Source organism: Phalacrocorax carbo, chromosome 2 (assembly GCF_963921805.1).
Source record: "Phalacrocorax carbo chromosome 2, bPhaCar2.1, whole genome shotgun sequence".
NCBI lineage: Eukaryota > Metazoa > Chordata > Aves > Suliformes > Phalacrocoracidae > Phalacrocorax > Phalacrocorax carbo.
The window spans coordinates 73,943,538-73,963,485 of NC_087514.1; the positions used below are offsets into that span (position 1 = coordinate 73,943,538).

Genomic DNA, 19,948 nt, shown 5'->3' on the forward strand with positions numbered 1-19,948 from the left:
TCTTTCTTCCAAGAACATAGAAGGAGGACTTAAACCTCAAGGCACAAAGAAATTGAGTTTATAACTTCAGAAGCGCTGTCCCAATATAATCTTCTACACCAACTATTATCGTATAAGATCTCAGAGTTCTCAGAAACAACTGCTCTCATTTATCAAGTTCCAAAGAACTATAAACATTTACTAGACTAGTCAAGATATCCATCTTGATAGATTGCTTACAGTTTCTCTAAAAGAAGATGGCATACCGTAAGAGTGAATGTAAATAGAGTAGTCATAAAATTCTTCATCACAGAAAGGAGGAGACATATGTGCTTATAGAGGAAAGAATTTTATGTTTTCTGTTCCTATGCTAACTGGAACGTACCAAGTTAACCACACATACGCTCCCAAAACCTCAATGCTTCTGGACAAATATGCTTATTTATATAAATTTAGTAAACATTTACTTACCCAGCATCCTCCTGGAAGCCTTCCAATTCATCTCTTTGTTCTGCAAGGGTTGATTCTAGATCCAGATAGGTACCGTTGTGAGACAATTGCAGGGTGCAGTCATCAAGCTGTAGAACAACATTCAGATCATTAGATTACAGCAGTCATTCTCTCTAACATACTTCTAACACCGCCTTCCCATTTTCTGGGTCCCCAGACAAGATCTCCCTAAAACAAAACATAGGCAGGGAGTAGATAAAGAAATGGGTTGTGTTTGGCAATTTATGCAATCCCAAATCCATATTCACTAGACCATGCTTGGTCACAACAATATCAACACAACTAACACAAACAGAGAAATTTATTTGTACCTACAGAAGGAGATTAGAAGGTTTTATCACAGAATCCTACAAGGAAAGAGAAGTTAATTTAAATTTATATCTAGGATATGAATGACTTCTCTGTTCTTAGAGTACATTTAAGTGAAGTTTCTGGGCATCTGAATGGAGGTGGACAGAACAAGCAGCTGTTTCATGAGCTACTGAACATCCTCTGTGAGGAAGGATACAGCCAAGGGACAGTGCAAGGTGTGGCAGCCAAGAGTTGGGGCCCAGCAGTGAGAGGGAGTGCAGTCAACCAAGACCCAGATCTTCTGGTGTTCCCATTTTAGGGCCACGCACTAACCTGCCTCAGAGGTTGCAGGGCAGACCTTCCTAGGCACCAGTGGGGAGGACATGACACACATACCAACTTTCTACAAAGCTACTGAGGTAACCAAGAATAAGACCCAAAAACAGGAGCCTGCCTCCAGTGACACTGAAGAGGAAGAGAGCAATTAATAAACCCTCTTTATTTCCATCCTGTCTTCCCTCATCTTCAAGTTTTCTATTAATTGTTCCAGCTATTGTTAAAAAAAAGCTAGATTTGATCAAAGTTAGAAAAGGAATTTTCTGTTTGTTTTGGTTTTTTTTTTTATGGGGAGCTCATCACAGCAGAAGGTCCAGGAAGATCCACCCCAAAACTCTGGCTAACTCATCACACAGGAATACAATATAATTACTGAATTGAGAGGGGTTAACTGAAGAAGCCTGAGGGAAGAACTAGGAAGTAACATGACCTCCTCTTTCACCATGAGATAACCCAGTGTCAAATCACAAGGAATGATGAAAAAAGCCTTTCCAGGGCAGGGGAAACAAGAAAACATTTACCAAAGGGTAGGTGAAAGGACAGGGTTGTCCTCACCACTAGGGAGTAAGAGACCATCTGCCTTGGACAGCCTAGAGAACCCAGCCGAGAAGCAGAGAAACTGCCATCCCTGAGCCCAGCTGGATAGGCTGCTGTGGACCTTCATGTGTCAACACCACGCTGGGGGTCCTTTTGTAACCAGTTTCAAGTTCACAAGTACTGTAAGCCCCAGATGTGTTGTGCTACTAGGTTCAAAATTCAGTCTGATAGCGAGTCTCAGACTGGCCTGCCAAACAAGATGTTTCGTTCTTCTGGATTTGGCAAAACAAACTGGCAGGTCCTTTGCGTGCCTCTATCTACCAAACGGCAACTGTGACGATGGTGGTGTAAATGTACATCCCTGCTGCAAAGGCCACTTTGGGAAGAGAATATTTAACACCATACTTCATACACATCTTCTGCCAGAGGTGGCAGCCAACAACCCTTTGAAGGGGTAAGCAAGGGTCTGAAACAGCCAGGGACTCAAGGAAAGGAAATTACAATCCTTTATCACATCCATGGATTTTTCTTTCGGCTTGTTTTAACACTAAGGAAGAAAACCAATGAGAATCCATCTTTGATGAATTACCTGTTTTAACTTTCCATCAAAGTTATGGATTTCCAGTAGCTGTTCAGAAAAGCATAGTAAGTAGCCACACTTCTTATCTGACAGTCAATACCAAAACTTTGTCACTCAGTTTCCTATCACTGATTTATCTATGCAAAAAAAAAGAATGCAAATAGTCTGATTATTCTGGATTAACTGCATTGGAAACACCACAGAAGAGCTCATTTATATTTCGCAAGTGATAGAGTGCGACTTTTGGGTTAGTCCACACCACTATGCTTTGGGCTGTTTGCAACCTGAAAGAAAGGTTCATCCTCTGGAGGAAGGGAAAGGGTAGAGGGAGGAGGTCAAGTTATATTTCAAACCTATTCCATTTTTTTCTTCCCTTTTTTCCCCCTGGGGAGAGAATAAGTCATCAAATAAGATGACATAAGTTTTCACTCTGACTCCTGGGGACTAAAGAAACCAAAGAACCTCCAAGTGCAGGCCTCTGATATTAAAAACAACAACAGTTTTACTATTCTGTATCTTTCCAGTTACAAAGGATATTATTAACCTATGCTAATTCAAAATACACTCTTTAGAGAAGAAAGACTAAATACTACTCCGGGAAACTTCTTCCCAGCAGCCCAGAGTATCTGATGAAATGCTAATTTATTCAAAGAAATGCCAAAAGGCAAACTACTAATTGGATAAATGTTCTGCTGTCACTATGGAGATTAGAAGAGTTGCCCACAATTTCCAGTTATACTGCATAATTAGGGAAAAGGAACTGTGCTTTACTAATATGACTTTAGTATATAAAAAGCATGATGAGAATAGGAAGTAGTCCTTCATGTAAAAAATAAAGAACAAGTACATTCTACCTATTTTCATCTCCTCTCCATAGCTTCAGAAGAACATGGGATTAATTCAGGCTTTAAAGCACTGAACGCTGTATACCGTTCAGTACGGTAAGGGGAGAAATGGCAATATCTTATTTCCGCTATCTAACATGGAGTTTTGCTAATACCATTTTTTCTTCTCTTAAATGTGTACACACAGAGATGGAAGGGAGCAAAACACTTTTTTAAAAGGAGTGTAAGTATTAAGGTAATGAACTCTAAAACCCATCCTTACGTAGGATCACTTTGTTACTTTGCCTCCAAGCTTCATTTGCACACATATTTTGCAGGCAGCATACAAGAAGAGAAGCCACCTTATGAATTATTTTTAATTAGTAAATTGCCTGCCTTTTTCAACACAAAGAATGGCTGATGTTCACTCATTAGTGCTTATTAGTAGCAATTCAGGAGGTTGGTCTCTCCCTTCTCTTCAATGTTAATCCTATGTTTATCAGCTACGCATCAATTCTCCTGTGTCTGGAGACCATCACAAATGGCCCCATCCAGTTCATTCACAACATGCTCTTCCTGTTGATCATAATTCACAATAAAATCTTTAATAACACCCATCTTCTCTTAGGACAATCAAAAGGCAGAATGAGTAAAGAGAGTCTTTCAAAGAACATTTAACTGAGCTGCTTTCCATAATCATGAACAAGACTGCTATTCAACTTTTTCGAAATGAATTCCATTTGTTTCACTTTGTTCCTCACAATTCTGTTTAACTCTTCAGCATTCCATACTGGTCCCAAAATTCAGATCATCATTTTGTTGTTATTAAACTGCGTAACCAGTTTATACTATTGCCACAAGGTCAAATGATCCAAGATCTTTTCATAAGCTTACAAACCTATTTTTCCTATAATCTCTCTTGCCCACCCCTTCAAATCATTAATTTGTATCCCACTTTACTGTTTCGCTCAGAAGAGCCAAAAGGCTGATACAAGTAATTTAAATGGAACTCATTCTGTAGGCTTCACAGCAATTTTCCATACCTTTCTACAGTAACATTAGAAGAACACTACAAGTATCACAGAAACATCACAGGGAGACACACCATCAAATCAGACAAGCATAATGCTATTTCTCTGAGACAAACACAGAACTACTCCATTTTCACAGTCTTCTGCAAGATTTCAAGTTTTTTCATTGCAGCTTAAGTATCAAACCATATCATAAGCTTCTGTAAAGCTATAAAAACTATGCATGCATTTCAACTACATTCCCATCTTCTCAAATTAATGGTTTCTTGAGAAAATATCCAAAGCATATTTTTAATCCCTATGGATATTACCCAATTCTCTCAGCTTTAAAAAAGAGTGGGTCTACCTAGGAGTAGTGTCTTTCACAGGAGTGAAGGAACAAGAGCTGTTACATGCAACGGTCATTAAAACACATGTTTTAGCCAGAAACACCAGCTGCAGATGGCCAGAGGTATCAGCAACCATCCTCCCACTGGGTTTACATGAAGGAAGGAAGGAGAATAAAGCTGTTTTATGGATCTTCCTCACTAAAAGTCTAATCGATGTGCTAATTATCATCTTCAGTTTCACACTGAAACCTCAGTGAAACATTAACATCTGTACTCTGTCATGACAAGATAAGTATCAAGACATAGTAGGTGCTACTGAAATACAAGTGAAGCTACTAAATTAAACCAGTCCAAGACTTACCTTTTTCTGCAACAAATGTTCCAAAACAGGAACTAAGGGATGTTTGAACTTTCTCAGATTGCAGCCAGTACCCATGCAGTGGCAACTGACACACACTGTCTAGCCATTATAGGACCTATACTGCAACGACAACAGGCAAAAGTAGAAAACCCAAAAAAGCATCATGCACACACATGGACCTAAACACCACCATCCCAGCAGTTTCCTATGTGTACATATATGCATACATATATAAGCATATATATTCTGCATATATTTACTTTTGATATTTTCCCTACAGTTTTCAAAAAAATGCAACAATTGACTGAATTTGAGAGTCAAATCCCAGAACCAAAGGTTGAGTCCCCTCAGAACAGATAATAGCAGCTGTGTCTGAGAAGCCAGAGCCGAACAACAAATGCAGATAAATGCCAGAACTTCAGGACAGCATCACCCGTTGCTTGTAACACCAGCATACTTTTTTCTCTTGCAGATTCCTGCCTAAGTCACTTCCTAAACACCTCCAGGAAACAAGAGGTCACACATACCCTATGCTGTGCTTTCAGTAAGCCAAGACATGAAGAATTAAGATGTATGTGAGCTTCTTAGTGATAAGAAGTACATTTCACTAATGACCAAATCATAAGGTATATGCCCAAGGTGGGGGGGAGGGTTGCGGAAATCAAGGTTACATCTACGATTTCTGCGTGCCATAAATGTTTAAGTCTTCTAATCATCATCTCCACATTAGTGCTTAAGAATAGCTTTTTTTTAAAAAAAGTGAAACAGAATGATAGTTTCAGCACAAGAAATTTTATTGATGCCCTTGTGAGTCATCACCACAGTTAGAAACTCTTTAAATAACCCTGAAATAGAGTTCCAACAGAAAAATGGAAATGTAAGAAAATGTAAGGGAATGTAAGAAAAATTAACAGGAAGCACAGAAGATGACCACATGATCATGAGAAATAGTTATACTATTACAAGTTTCACTCTAAAAAGTTGAAAACAATTAATTAGGCCAAAGCAAACAAACATCTGATTAAACAGTTAAAGTATCAGACCATTTAAAAGCAGAGCTTCCTACGCCCTCGTCCTTCACCATTGAACCCATTACAGGGTGAAACCATTCCATACAAGAGAAGGGTGTCTTGGCATCAATTATAACCAGAGTCAGGCACAGCAAGGTCAGAGCTGCAGAGCTCGGGCTCTCCCCTGCCTCAGAGGTTGCCCCCACCTCACCAGCACCCAGAGAGCCCTCAGCAGCAACAAGCCCATCTACTACGCGAACACACACAGGTTGGGGAAAGTTAAGCAACCAACTCATGCAAGTGTTCCTCACAGGCTGCCAGGAAATCAAGAATATAAGGCAGAAGCTATGTTTATCATTATCTTTTGCAGGTAAACCAAATCTAGCAAGTAGTGGCTAGTCCCTGAACCTGTGGGGCCAGGACCAAAATAATTTGTACTGGAAGGCTATTAAGCTTAAGAGGACTCAAAATAGTTTGATAGTAGTATACTAGTGATGACTTTTTCCTTGTTTCAAATACTGAGCTACAGGAAAAGGTAACATCCATTTCTCTTCATAAAGAAGCCCTTGTAGCTGTGCAATATGAAAGCTTGTCATTTCTCTGAATTTCAGAGTTGAAGCACATCACCAGAAGGAGTAAGGAACACCAGGGGAAAAAAAACCCAAAAGAACGGCAGCAAAGAAAGGTGACAATCAGCCAGTTACCTCGTGCCAATACATAACCCCTGCCACTTTTGGAAACTAGTTGAATGAATAGGGGGCTTGAAATCTGAGTTCAGTCATTGTTTTCATCTACTGCCTTTAGCTTTTTACAGTCCAAGAGAAACACCTAAAACCAGAGGGTGAGGGGAGCTAGGAGAGAAGAACGAAGCACCTGCTTCCAAACACAACCCGCACATCCACCCACAGATCGAGTACTGCCGCCTGCCCCTCCTCAGAGATGCTTGCAAGCACTCCACATATACATGAGGCTTCTCACTCAGGAAGCCTAGTGGGTAAATAATTCAACACAGAGGCAACACGCACCTTACCCTGCCAACAGAAACTCCTGCAAGTCTGTTTTCCTCTAGAAGTCTTTGCTAGATTAACACACATCCAAAGTGGACTTTCCTTTAGCTTGATTTAACTTGTCTGTCCCAAGGCAGGAGTAGGTTGGTAGAGGTTAAGAGGGGGGAAATACCAGAGGCACCCTCCCACCTTTTTAAAAAGCATAGCAGAGCCATAAGCCATTAGAAAAGCTTCTCCTCTTCCCTGTTTATTCAGAGACAACAGAGCTGTATTTTTCAACAAACAATCACAGAGTGATGCTCTTTCCTTACCTCCGGCCCCCTGCCTCAGGAGTCCATTAAGAACAACATATTTTGGACAAGTCTCTCCTAAATGACAAGATGTTACCAACTCAGCAGCCAGTGTACACGAAGATAAAGCCAAATATTCTCATAATTTTATTTTCCATTTAAATAAAGGTAGGCACTGTTCAAAAATTCCGTTCAGATAGCACTCAAGGATCCCACTCATAGGATGAAGTGCCCTACATTATGAGATAGGAGGATACACTTGTCTACTGGTGTTACTACAAATCACCAGAACCACTCAACTTTGCAGCCACCAGCTGGAAATACAGCCAACTCTCACCAGATTTCCAGTAATTGTAGCTAGAGCTACTGGACAGATTATTTTGCTCATTTAGTTGTTTCCAAAATCACCGGGAAAGAAAATGAGAGATAGAGGGAGAGATTAGAATAATCCAGTATCAAGCTGCAGAAATAGAAATCCTTCAATTCTAGCTTCTGTCACAGACTCAGAAAATCCTTATCTTATTCAAATATCTTAGCTCATCTTTCATTTACACATTATTGGGTGGTAATTGTTCTCATTAGTGGTGGCGTGCTCCTCATTCACCTACAGCATGCTTTGCAGAGTAGGGTTGATGAAAAGCAAAGTTCCTTTACGCTTGGTTTTTCCTTTCTAAATACAAAACCTTGTTTTGCTTTGCAGATCACAAGTCCGACACGTGTATACTCCAGCTATGCAGCTTTTAAACACACTCCCTTCTGGTTCAGCTGTTCCCAGTGCAATGGCAATCCTGCAAACAAGGCCTACAAATGCCATTTTTCCCCCTGCATTGCCATCTCCTCCTCCTTCTTTACTAAACCAAATTTCTATCCAGGAAAAAGGAGGAATAAAAACCCCAGCTCTGCCTGCTTACCAGCCCAAACATATTCCATATTTCTAAGCAAACTGCACAAACTGATTGGTGCAAATCAACATTTAATAGTTTTTTATCCAAGGCCAAACTGCAAACTTAGAACAACCATGCTGTTTCCGACAGCATCATATTTTATTGCTTTTGAAATTTTATTACAGAACAGCAGATGCAGATTTTCTGTACATTTTAAAGGGCCAGCTGTGCACCAGTAACAGGATCACTGTCACTGTTAGTTCTCACAGAGTAATGAAAAATGGGGATAGTCTAATTGCATCCCACAGACCACAGCCAACCCACCACAAAAATTATCTGGCTTCAGTGCCACCACTGACTGCCCTCCCCCCCACAGGCCTCAGCCTCTCCCTTCTCATGTGAGTAGGTGCTGACTGGTCTGTGCCATGGTTATGCATGGTCCAGTCATCATCATTTCTGGCAACATGATGGAGAAGCACCAAAGCATCTAGCCATGGAGTGATGCCACATGATCCGCCTCAGGTAAAAACCTTGACATTAATGAGATGAAAGGAAAGCAAGTAATCTGTACGTAAGCCAAATGTTAGTGCCCAAAATTAACAGTGTAGTCTAAAAACTGCACTCATCTTCAAGTGTGACAGCAACCCAGCACGCAATATACTCAAACAATTACTGTGTCTTGATCTAAAAGACCCTATGCTCCAAGTAGCTCTGCTGCAATTACTTAAAACAAAACGATACTCCTTCTAGCTATACTTTAAGTATAGTTTTGTAACTCAGTATTTTCTTAAAAATTCTTTTTAAAATGCAATAAAACTAATACCCTTACGAGGTCAGACTTTTAAAAGTAAGGTCAAGCACATGATCTATAGAGAGGCTGTTTATGGAGAAGGCAGCTGTGCCACCTTCAGTCATCCATGCTCACAAAAGCCAGCAAGGTTTCTGAAGTCTAGCAAACTCACTCTTCCATACTCATTTGCGTGGGGCAGGGGAGTGGGGCAGGTGGGAACCACCAATCTGATTTGCTAGATCTGTAACTTTACATTGTAAGAAATAATTTAGCATGTACAACAGTATTCCCCAATTTTGCAGCTCTTCAGGAGTGATGAGCATAGCTTGTGGGAGTACTTATTAATGCTAATGCACCTCTGGTTTACTTTTAGCACAGTAATTACCGCTGTCAAACTACTTCACAAACTTTGCAGGCTTTGGCGAGCTTATGTGCAGTTCCATTGATGGAGCCACACCTACACACAAAGCATAGTCCAAAGGTTTGCGCAGTCGGGTGTAGAGCCATCAGAGCACAATTACTTTAAAAGGAAAGCACTGGTATTTTGAATGTAGCCTGCACTCCTAGTCTGAAATGGCAGCTTTTATCTCTGGCCTGGTAGACGCCACAAAATACTCCTGGGGTCAGGTAATAGAGTACATGAAGTGAAACATTAATGCCATATTAGATCCTCAAGAGCCACTGGAACAATACACTGCCAATAAAAATATTCTGCTGAAATAACAAAGGCACTGAAAACAAACACAGAAAGCTGTTATATTAATATTATGGGTTTGACTTAAGAATAACAAAAGGAAGTTCAGAGTTCAAAATTCTGAAACTGCTATTTCGGGGGTCTCTGAAATACAGGCAACACACGGCAGCGAAAACATAACGTGTAGATGCCTACACATTGCTCCTCTTAGACAACTGGGTCACTAACTGGGGGTCCTTTTGCTCTATGATTCCCTTTAACACAGTGCTCCACAGGGAGCAATTTAGAGTTTACTGGAGTATCAGTGTCCAAATATGACACCAGGGCTTCCAACCGCAGCCACACAGGCATTGTTAGAAAGCGTATGAGTGCTCAAAATATCAACAACGTGGAACAAGAACGCCAAATAAATTCACCTAGAGATGGGGGTCACTGCAATGTTTAATATAAACTTCAAAAAGCTAACTGAAAACACTAAAAATAATTTAATTTCTGCATTAAAAACTATGCAGAACTGCATGCTGCATGGGGAACTAACACATTCTTTCTCCCCCACCTAATTCAATTATTTTAAGTTAAATTAGTTAAATTTGAGATGGCCCACAAACCAAACAGCCAACAGTAGAACTTAGCAAAGTCAAATTGTTTTGACAAAAAACTCTCCAGTTCCTTAAACCAAAAATCCTACAGCATCTTCTAGTTTTCCCACAGTAAACACAATGAACCTACAAGATGAGAATAACTTAACCTCTGCATCCTGCCATTAACTTTTTGGCACCTAGATTCTTCCATTCCCTTTCCCCATCTGTGTTCAGCTTTTCCTAACTAAGGCAGCAAGCACCTTCATGGTTAAGTACATCTTCAGCTGAACAGAAAGGAGAGCAACCATAACATAATCCTTTATTTGGAGGTATATACAGCTTTTTGGCTGATACACAGGGGATGCCTACAGCTGACATGCTCTCAAAACCCTTTGGCTGGAATTACTGTGAAGATATCCAAGGAAATGGAAATAACCTCTAAGAAGGAGATAGGTCAAGCTAAGCAAGAGGAGGAGGGAAAGGATTATCTTCAGAGTTTATCATCTGAGGAATCTTTTGTTCAGAGTGTACATGTGTGCAGAAAAAACACTGAGTTAAAATCTTTAAAAGAATGATTTCTGGGATAAGTCTAGGAAAGCAAAAACCACGCTTAATTGGTGGCAAACAATTCCATCTCACTTCTTTTGTACTTCTGTTGAGCTGAAAACAGCAAAGTACTACTTTTGAAAAGTATTTTTTGAAGTAATGTAGCAGAACAAACGTATCACTTGCAGCCTTTTATTCTTAATACTTGTCCCTGAAAACTTTCTGTTAGTATCCTCCACCTTGTCTGAGCAGTTAAGACACAGGTTGTTCTAAGGATTCCACCATCACTACTCATAACACTGCAGGTTGCTCACTACCCCTACCACAAAACAAAAATACTGGACTCCTGCAGAAGCGCCCACACCATTTACAGAGGCGCAGCAAGCACACAGTAAGCAATAAATGCAATCCATCTTCAGCAGTGGTGGTTTCACTGACACAGTGGCTAAACACCTAACTAGACAATACACCACAAAAAGTAAGATACCCATCACCCTAAAGTACTGATTGCATTTCCACCCATATGACTCACATCTGCACCCTTTTAAAAATGATGCAGCTGGAATGTCAGTCCTCAGATAAGCTGGACTTAAAATCAATATTTGAGAGAAGAGGTTATTTGCATCTATGATCCCTCCTCTACTAAAAATCAAAACAAAGGAAAACAGAGAAACTAGAGACAAGATACCAGGCCATTTGGAAACCTGGAGCAGGGAGGATTTGGGGAAGACAAGACAGCTTCAGAGGGAGAGGAGTGGGTAGCAGTTCTGAAAGGACCGCAGTTCTAGCAAAATTCAAACTTTTGAGTGCCAAGGCAGGTGAGATTTGGAGCTGATGAGAGTCAAAGACAGAGTCAGTAAAAGAAAAAGGAAGCCAGGGTAAGTTGTCTTGTGTTATAAGCAAAACTTGACTCAAAGGCTCACAAACCCATGGGTTAAGATACAGGAAAATGCACTAAACACATTCACACCCAGGGTTTGTGTGAAATACAAAAGAAAATAAAGCATGGCAGGATTACCAAAGAGAACATCATGCACTTGTCAGCAGAATAATTTTTCAGACACTGCCTGTATCTTGGAGGTTGAAATGAAAGACTGTCTACTAACAATATCCTAAAGACTAGAGTTATCAACTCTTCCTAATGCTTAGTCTGGCTTTTAAAGGCTTTGTGGTTTCAAAATGAAATATCAATTGGGAAGGCATTAAAAGAGCATGACTAAAAAGTTTTAAGAGATAGAAACTCAATACAAGAACACTGAAAAAATGGTGAAAATCAACGTACCGTGTAGACTCTTTCCTAACTCCTACTTCCAGATATTATAAAAGCATGAGTGATCTAAAGTCAGATTTTTTTACCCTTGAGCAGAATTTATTTGGCACTTATGCTTCATCTTTTTTTTTTTTTTAGTTCATCTAAATCATCCTTGTTTGATTAGCTGCCAAGCAGTTTCAACCCCCAGCAGTTGTCTGGACTAGAATATGCAAACCAAAGAGAACCTCTGCATTCATTAGGATCACATCTGAACAATACTGAAACAGAAAAACACACTCCAACTCAGTTACAAGTAAAATATAAGTTTGTAAGGAAATAATGAATGCAGCATCACCAGCCATATCTCAATAATATTCATGTCTTGCTTACGCTCTGTTCACTGTTTCAAAGGGCATAGAGAGAAAATGACTAGAAACAAATGGCTTCAGTAATAAACTCCTGATCTATTTGCCTTGGCAGTGGACAGGCTCTAAAGGGTATCAGCAAGGACTAGGTGATGCCATAAGAGAACAAACAGACTGAGATAGTTTGGAAAAAAGCAGAAGAGAAGCATGGTACTCAAGAACAAAAAAAAAGTCAATTATGCTCTTAGCCTTTTTCAGAACAAAGGAATATAAAATTGAAAGAAATACAAAACTGTTTAAAAGTGAGCCTTAAATACAGTATATAATGGGCCAATAAAGCTCATAATTGGAGTTCAAAGCTTAGAGATCAAATGCAGTTAAATACTTCTAGGAATAGGAAGGCTAATTTCTTGTAATTAAGAGCATATAAAATATGTATGCTTCAAGACATCAGCCATCCAACATCTATTATTTAAAATGGTCCATTAGGGCGGTACTCAAGTATCCCTCTAAACCATCTGGTATTAGCTACTGTAGACTGCTACCATAGTTAACGCTGTCTTCTATGCACAAAAGAACCACTATGTACCTGTACTTTGCTATAAGTATAAAAGCTCATATAAACTGAACCACTTGAGGCCTTTGTTCCCAGTGCTTGCTTCCAACATTTTTTAAAAGCATTTGAATGACCAAAATAAGCCACAAATAGCCCTCCTGATAGGTAACGTGGGTCAAACCCACTAAGACTGGACATGATTTTCTGAAGCACTTAACTAAACTTACAGATGTCTAGCTTGTTGATTCCAAATGGATTTGCTTGCAGGGAAGATGCTGGGAATATTCACAGCCACCTACAAGGCCAAACATACATGGCACCTTTACATACCTAAATGACATCATCAGCCATGTTGGCATTTGGCAAAGTGATCTATGCTAAAAGTAACCACAAGAAAGGTGATGTAACTGCTGGACAGCAGACTAGGGTACACACACGAGGCTACCAGCTCTAAAGTTGACAATCTACCTTGTGACAGGGTGGGGTTTCGTTGTGATGCAACTGGGCACCGAGCTGTATAAACAGCCCAGGAGTAGGTGGTTGGAAGTGTCTGATGCGGACTTGCCAACAAAGCCAATCTATTATGGAAGAACAAACCCTTAGCTATCTGAAGGTGAGGAAGGGGAAACCACTGTGGACATCTTTTGAAGACTAAGCTGTCAAAATTATTTTAGAAATTCCTAGGTGGACTGGGGGGATTTAGCCCGTAGGAGTATGCCCTTAGGAGCTGGCCTAGACTGCACACAGCTCTCTGGTTCCAAATTAATTGTTGTAACATTTTGTACCATAGATAAGCCTTGATAACCATTCGAGTGAATTCAAGCATTCTTCACAGCTGCCTGTAGCAAAATAATTTGGAATACCCTATCATGTACACATACATCCTGAAGCTGTACGGACTAGTTGGCTAGGTATTTCCCAGAAGGTGCAGGAACACCATACTTGCACCTCACAAAACTAGGGACTTCCCAACTCTGTGATGGAAAACTGTACTTTGGGGGGAAAAAAAAACCCAAACCAAAAAAAAACACAAAACACCACACAAATAAAACCCACCCAATACAATAAACACACCAATCTATGTTTTAGAGTGGAATGAGAATGTGGATGTGGTTTATGAAGGAAGCCTGGCTGCACATATAGGAGACACCTTTTAGTATTAAAGTCGAAGAGTTTGAAGGTTTTACATGGAGAAACATGCCCAATACTTGCAGTTTGGAACAAAGCTAGGAGTAAATTTAAAGCAGTGGGAAGAGTCACACCTCCCACAGCAGAACGAACCCTACGGTGGTAAACCCACAGTCAAACAGCAAGGTTTTGGCACATTCAGAAAGAGCAAATGTTCTCCCAAGCCATAGATCAAGGCATTTGTCACAAGCTCATCCCTCCTCTCCAAACATGGTCTTTTGGTACTTGCTGTGTTCTTGAAAGTCTGGAAACAAAAGTATATTCTTTCTTCTGACATGAGAATTAATTATATACTACCATATGCTAGAAAAAGTATCATGTTAACTAATAACAATGATTAAAATAGGTTTCCTTTCCACAAAGTAGCTTTATTCTCATTAAAAAGTATCTGGCTCAGAATGTAAAATTCTCTGATTAAAACAGCATACATTTTAAGCATGCATTTGAGTAGGATGGGGAGAGACAGGTGTGTCTCACTTTCCATATTCCTTCTACGATCACGATACTCTGTTTTTGTTTTTTCTTTTTTAGTCAGTGAAAAGAAAAACACCCACCAGTAGCACAGCCCTGAAACACAGAAACAAATAAGCAACATATTCAAGAAAAAAAAAAATAGCCATTACTCTCTCTCCCAAGTACCAATTTTATTATGAACTACAGCAAGAACTAATTTATTTTCAGTATGGGCTTAACCGCTATTATACCACAAACACATAACTGAGCTTTACCTCAGAGCTGAAGCTATTCATCCTTCCAGTTTCATTCACTATGGACAAACGCCTCACATAGCTCACACACTCCAGTGAGAGTAAGCTACAATCAAAAACTCTGAAATACGAAGCACAAAGCTCTGTTTTATTCATGGTACTTTTGTTTGCCAATTAGTTTGAAAGCAATTCTTACAGTGGGAGGAGCAGTTTGACTTGGTTAAGCTGCTGTCTTATACTACGCAGTAAAAGGACAGAGGCAAAACCTTCTGTAAAAAAAAGAAGGGCATAAAAACAATTGCAGTTTGTGAAACATCACGGTCTTTGGTGCCGTTCTAACCTCACAATGTATATACCGGTGAAACTTTATCAGCTCCACAGGGATGATGTCATCTTCTCCAACAGTGTGTCAGTGAAATAAGAAACAGGTCCTTTCAACATGCAAAAAGGCCCAAACCTTTTGTTTGGTTTTCAGTGCTCAAACCCTCCCTGTTGATAAACTAACCCTACTCTACTTAAAAGGGGGAGAAAAAAAAGGACTGAGCATTGGAGATGCATTCAGAAGGCAGTCCATGAAAGAGGAAAGAGTTTTGAAATTCTCCACAGGCACTTTGCTGTTGTAGTTGGTTGGTGCACGGCCATGGCAACCCTGCGTGCCCCAGGGCATCCCTGTGGCCATGGAGACCCACGATTCTCCTGCCTCTGATCCCTCTGGCTGAGCTTTCGCTTCCTAGGACAGGGGAATTAAGAATGTTGCAAGAGGCAACATTCAAGCCCATCCTGGCAATGGTCCAAAGGAAAAAACCCAAACAAAACACAAGCCAACAACAAAGATCCACAGATTGGAAAATTGCTGACAACCTAAGCAGTAGGAAGTTTCTGATTATCCAAATGCCATTGTGAAGCCCAATTAAACAGAAAACAGCAGCTATGGTTGTTCAGCTTGGCCAGGCAAGGAATAGCCTGATTCAATCATCCTAAAGCCAGAGAGGAATGCACCTTTTTGTCATGCATAAAGAAGGTTCAATGTAAGAAATTAAATATATGCTTTTCCCCTCCACAAAAGAAAAAAAAAATCACAAAACATTTTCTCTAAGCATTACTTTAGTGCAAAGAGCAACTCTGCACATAACAAGACATTCCTACTCTTTCTTCCTTTTTTGAAAATGATACTTTAATTTCTACAGCAGCGGTATTTCAGGTTGGGGTTGTGTCCTTTTTTCTGAAGCATTTCATTGCTCTTTGCTGGTAGAGCAAACGTCCTGGTTGCTTTTATGTTTAAATACATGCTTCAAACAGTTTTCAGGTTATTTGGGTTTAGACAGAGAAATAAGCCCCAGATGTTTCACTGAGAAGGTTTTCCACCAGGAAATTCATGGCCCTTCCAGATGTCTCGGATATCTAATAGTCCCAACTTATTTTTCCTACACAACAGCCATGACTATTTTCTTTCCAACAAGTTGCTTATGTGATTATTGTCAAAGTATCCAAAGGTTATGGGTGCAGACTGCACCAGTTGGATTTAGGATCATTTAACAGAGTGAACAGGAATTAAGTCTTCCTAGTTCTTGCATCTTAGAAGTATTTTGCATATTCTCTATCCTTGCTTGGCATAGTAAGGCAAGCAAAATTCGACAGAATTAATACAATTTTTAAAATGACATGAAGTAGGTCATAACAAGGGCTTGTTTCCATTTCTGTAAGCCTTGTAAAATACTATTTTGAGTGGACAGTCTTGCTATAGCTTTGGTGATATGAAGATCTATAAAATATCTGTTAGGTAATAAGAGGCAGAATCCCGATGTTTATAATTTTTCAGTAGCCAGTGTCATGCATCTGTCTGCTTTTCCTCATCAAGAAGTAGCTTTCCAATGTCTTGTAGGCAATCACCGTTGCCTCTTTCTCCCCACCAGCACAGGGACTAGCTACCTTTGCTAACATTGTCTCTGTGCCAGAGTTATCAGCCATCTTCTCTCTCAAATCGTTTAGTGTGTTAACATGATCCAGTTAAGCTATCAGCAAGCGTTCCCGACATTCAGGCCTGAGAGCTCCTGCTTCTATTTCAGACCCATGTAAAGGCTCACATACCCATCTAAGAAAAGAATACTGTGCAGCTTTGTCTTCTGCTTATTTTAGACTTTTTTCCTCAGAGGGTGGCACAAAAATTCTAAGCAACACTGGAAACAGGTACGTGACTGGGTTCACAGGTTTATATAACATACTCTTGTCTGATTATTCTGGCGGCAACACCTCCCGCTCCTCATAGCTATACAGACATAATTCCCAAAGAAAATACTGGGACTGCACATGGCCACCTGTAGGGACAGCTTCTGTGCACACAGATATCTCAGACTGCAAACACACTTTATTAGGAAATACCAAACAGGAAAAGATGAGGGTCCTGATTTGTGGGGAGCAAACAAAAAAAGTAAGTGTTCTCCCTCACTAGAATGAGTCTGATCTCATCATAATCATGGCTATACATTGACTTCTCATTCTCACCATAAGCCCAGCTCTTCCACAAATCTACAGAATCATCTTCAATACCTCCTGCGCGTCAGAGCAAAGTAGAAAGCTCTGGCAACCTCGCTTACAAGGATCTGTTCAGAGTATGTAATTTTGTTTAGCGCTAAAGGCAGTTTGTTCTTGTTTCAATTAGCTGTTTTCCCTTGAAACATACTGAAGATATTCAGAGAAAATATATCACTGAGTTAAAGATTATTTTTTTAATAGAATAATTGTAAGTAGTATATCTTGAACTGCACTAGCAAAAAATTTAAACATCTTGACTTTATGTTCATTGGGGCATGAAATACTTCTAGTACAAGAATGAAACCTATGATATTTCTTTTTACTCTCTTTTCCATTCAGACATAAGGTTTATGATATGAAATCACACTATGTTTATAATAAGAAATTGCACTGATAAGTACTCTGGATGAGTAACTGCAAGCTCTATGCACCAATATAAGAGTTAATACACACAATTCATTTGCCCTGACTGCCCTTTCAGAACCATATGAAAATATTGATTACTAGTGAATAAATATAGTCCTTCTTTAGAAACAACTTATTAAATAATTGGGGTAGGGGGTTGTAAACAGCCTATGGTATAGATCTGCAGTCAATTTCTACTATACTTTGCAATTGTTATGTAAGTGGTAACCTTGTCCTGACACTGGAGGGGGAACAACAACAAAGTTCAGCATTGCATACAAAAGCCAGCAAGTGACAGACAGAAATCCTGCGAGCAAAGCTTTGCTATTTAAGCTTATGCAGGATCTCTCAACCCCAGCATTAGGCTCCCCCATTAGCTTTGGCAATGCTCGTTTTCCTGTCTGTAGTAGACGAGGGGAGCAAAGATCCTCCTACAGTGTTTGCGATCTTGGCCACCGCAGGCACTGGATCCTAAGTTTCTGGACCTTGCCTGGTGTCTGCCTGCCTCCCTCCTCCTACCCCTTTGCTACACTCAACCTGGAAAGATGGCCTGTGACCACAGGCCCCCAAAACGCCAAAAAAGCTGAGGTTAGTGGGTCCTGGCACAGGCAGTCACTGTTCCAAATTCATCCTTCACATCCCCAGTCTCACCATGGGCTGCCTGGGCAGAGGCCAGAGCAGCAACCACCTCAGCCTCTGTTAGGCAACAAACTGGGAGTGAGAAACAGTGCCAGGCTATACAGGCGCAGCTGCCCGCTCTCCTCCAGACAGCTGTCAGCAAGGGGAAGGAGACAGCCCACACCACAAGGGTGGAAGGCCACATCAAGCTAGTAAGACCTACACTTTTGTTTGGGTGGTTTTTAATTCTTTTGAATTTTTGCAGACTTGCTTCATTAGCTTGAGTTTTGATTTAACACCTGATGTGGTCCCCAGCGACCTGCTGTCAACTCTTACAGGAGCAGCGGTCAGAGGCTGGCCTGTGCTACAACCAGCAAGACCTACAGCCCCTCGGGTGAACTAAAGCATTAGTGGCTTAAAGATTTCAGCCACTGTGCATATGCAGCAACTTTTTTATCCCAACAGTACTGAGATGGTCAGATTTTAAAGGTATTTGTGCACCTTAATGGCCCTGTAAGGTGTGGGGGGAGTAGGGTCCCCTGCTAGGCAAAGGCAACCATCCAAGCAAGGGTGACAGAAACAGTTCTCAGTCACTCAGACACCAAACCAGACAACTGAATCCATAAAAAAAAAAAAAAAAACAAAAACCAAACAACAAAGCTTACATAGCTTTAGGGCATAGAGGGTCACATCGCAGAAAGGCATATAAGAACACCTCAGCATATAAATGAAAACACAACATGTCAGGGGCTGAGCCAGGCGTCCCTCCTTCCCTCTCGCTACAGCCTTGGCTGGAATTCAGCATTAGATGACACAAGTCACACCTGAGAAGAGTGATACATTTAACACAAAATATTCAAGAGATTCTTTTCCCCCGGTCATAGATCTTTTTGGTACACTGTGATCATCTCCCAAAGAGTGGAATCAAGTCATTCAGTAATTTCCATTCCTGAAGGGTTAGCCCCCATTGCTGAACTATGGTGTCATAATAACAAGCTGATGCTCCTTTGCCTGGGAAAGACATAGTGGTTGCAGAAACCTCAACAGGATGCTAAGAGAAAGGAATCTATATTCATTACTGTCTATGGTTAAACTTGTGCTGAAAGTACTTCTGGTTTACAAACCACTCTGCCAAGTTACCCTTAAACATGTTAGGCTTCACACAGCTCTATAATCTCTGGTAACATTTCGTTTGCTTGCAAACTAAAACAATATAAAAAATGCAACAAGTTCCATGCAAAGCCTGTAGCAGTTGCTGGCTGACTGTTACATGAGCCTCAACGATGGCTTGTGACACAACAGCCATTCCAATACCAAGTAGGGTGTATTTTTTTTCCCAGGAAGTAATAAAAGCAGAACTATCCAGTTCAACAGACAAGTACAAACAAGAAGCTCTTTAGTCTTATATTATGAAGACTGAAAAATTTGACAGCATGATCAAAGCACACTAATGAAGGTATAACAGACAATAAAAGTACATAATCACAAGAAAAAGCAGGATAAAGGATGTATATTAGCTGTGCTCAAAAGACACTAAGTGTCCATTCAGTAATCAAATATTTACAATGTTTTAAAGTGCCACCTTAGTTTTGGATAATAAGATAATTACTGTAATTTATACAAGGATAGTGTTACCATGTTACCACAGAAATTTATTGCTTAAGCCACTGCTTCACTATAAAAGATCTCTTGGAAAAATAAGGTTTAAGAGTCCAGCTGAGCTGCATGTTAAGGCCATACTCATG

At 40.2% G+C, this 19,948-nt stretch overlaps 1 protein-coding gene across 10 annotated transcripts in view; it reads right to left on the reverse strand.

Annotated features, from left to right (window-relative positions):
- Positions 1-19,948, reverse strand: part of FHOD3 (formin homology 2 domain containing 3) — a 409,609-nt gene that overhangs the window by 373,566 nt on the left and 16,095 nt on the right. For all 10 annotated transcript variants that reach the window (XM_064443292.1, XM_064443290.1, XM_064443289.1 and 7 more), the window contains exon 2: positions 451-557. In XM_064443292.1, coding sequence (XP_064299362.1) covers positions 451-557 — 107 coding nt within the window. The remainder of the gene's footprint in view (positions 1-450; positions 558-19,948) is intronic.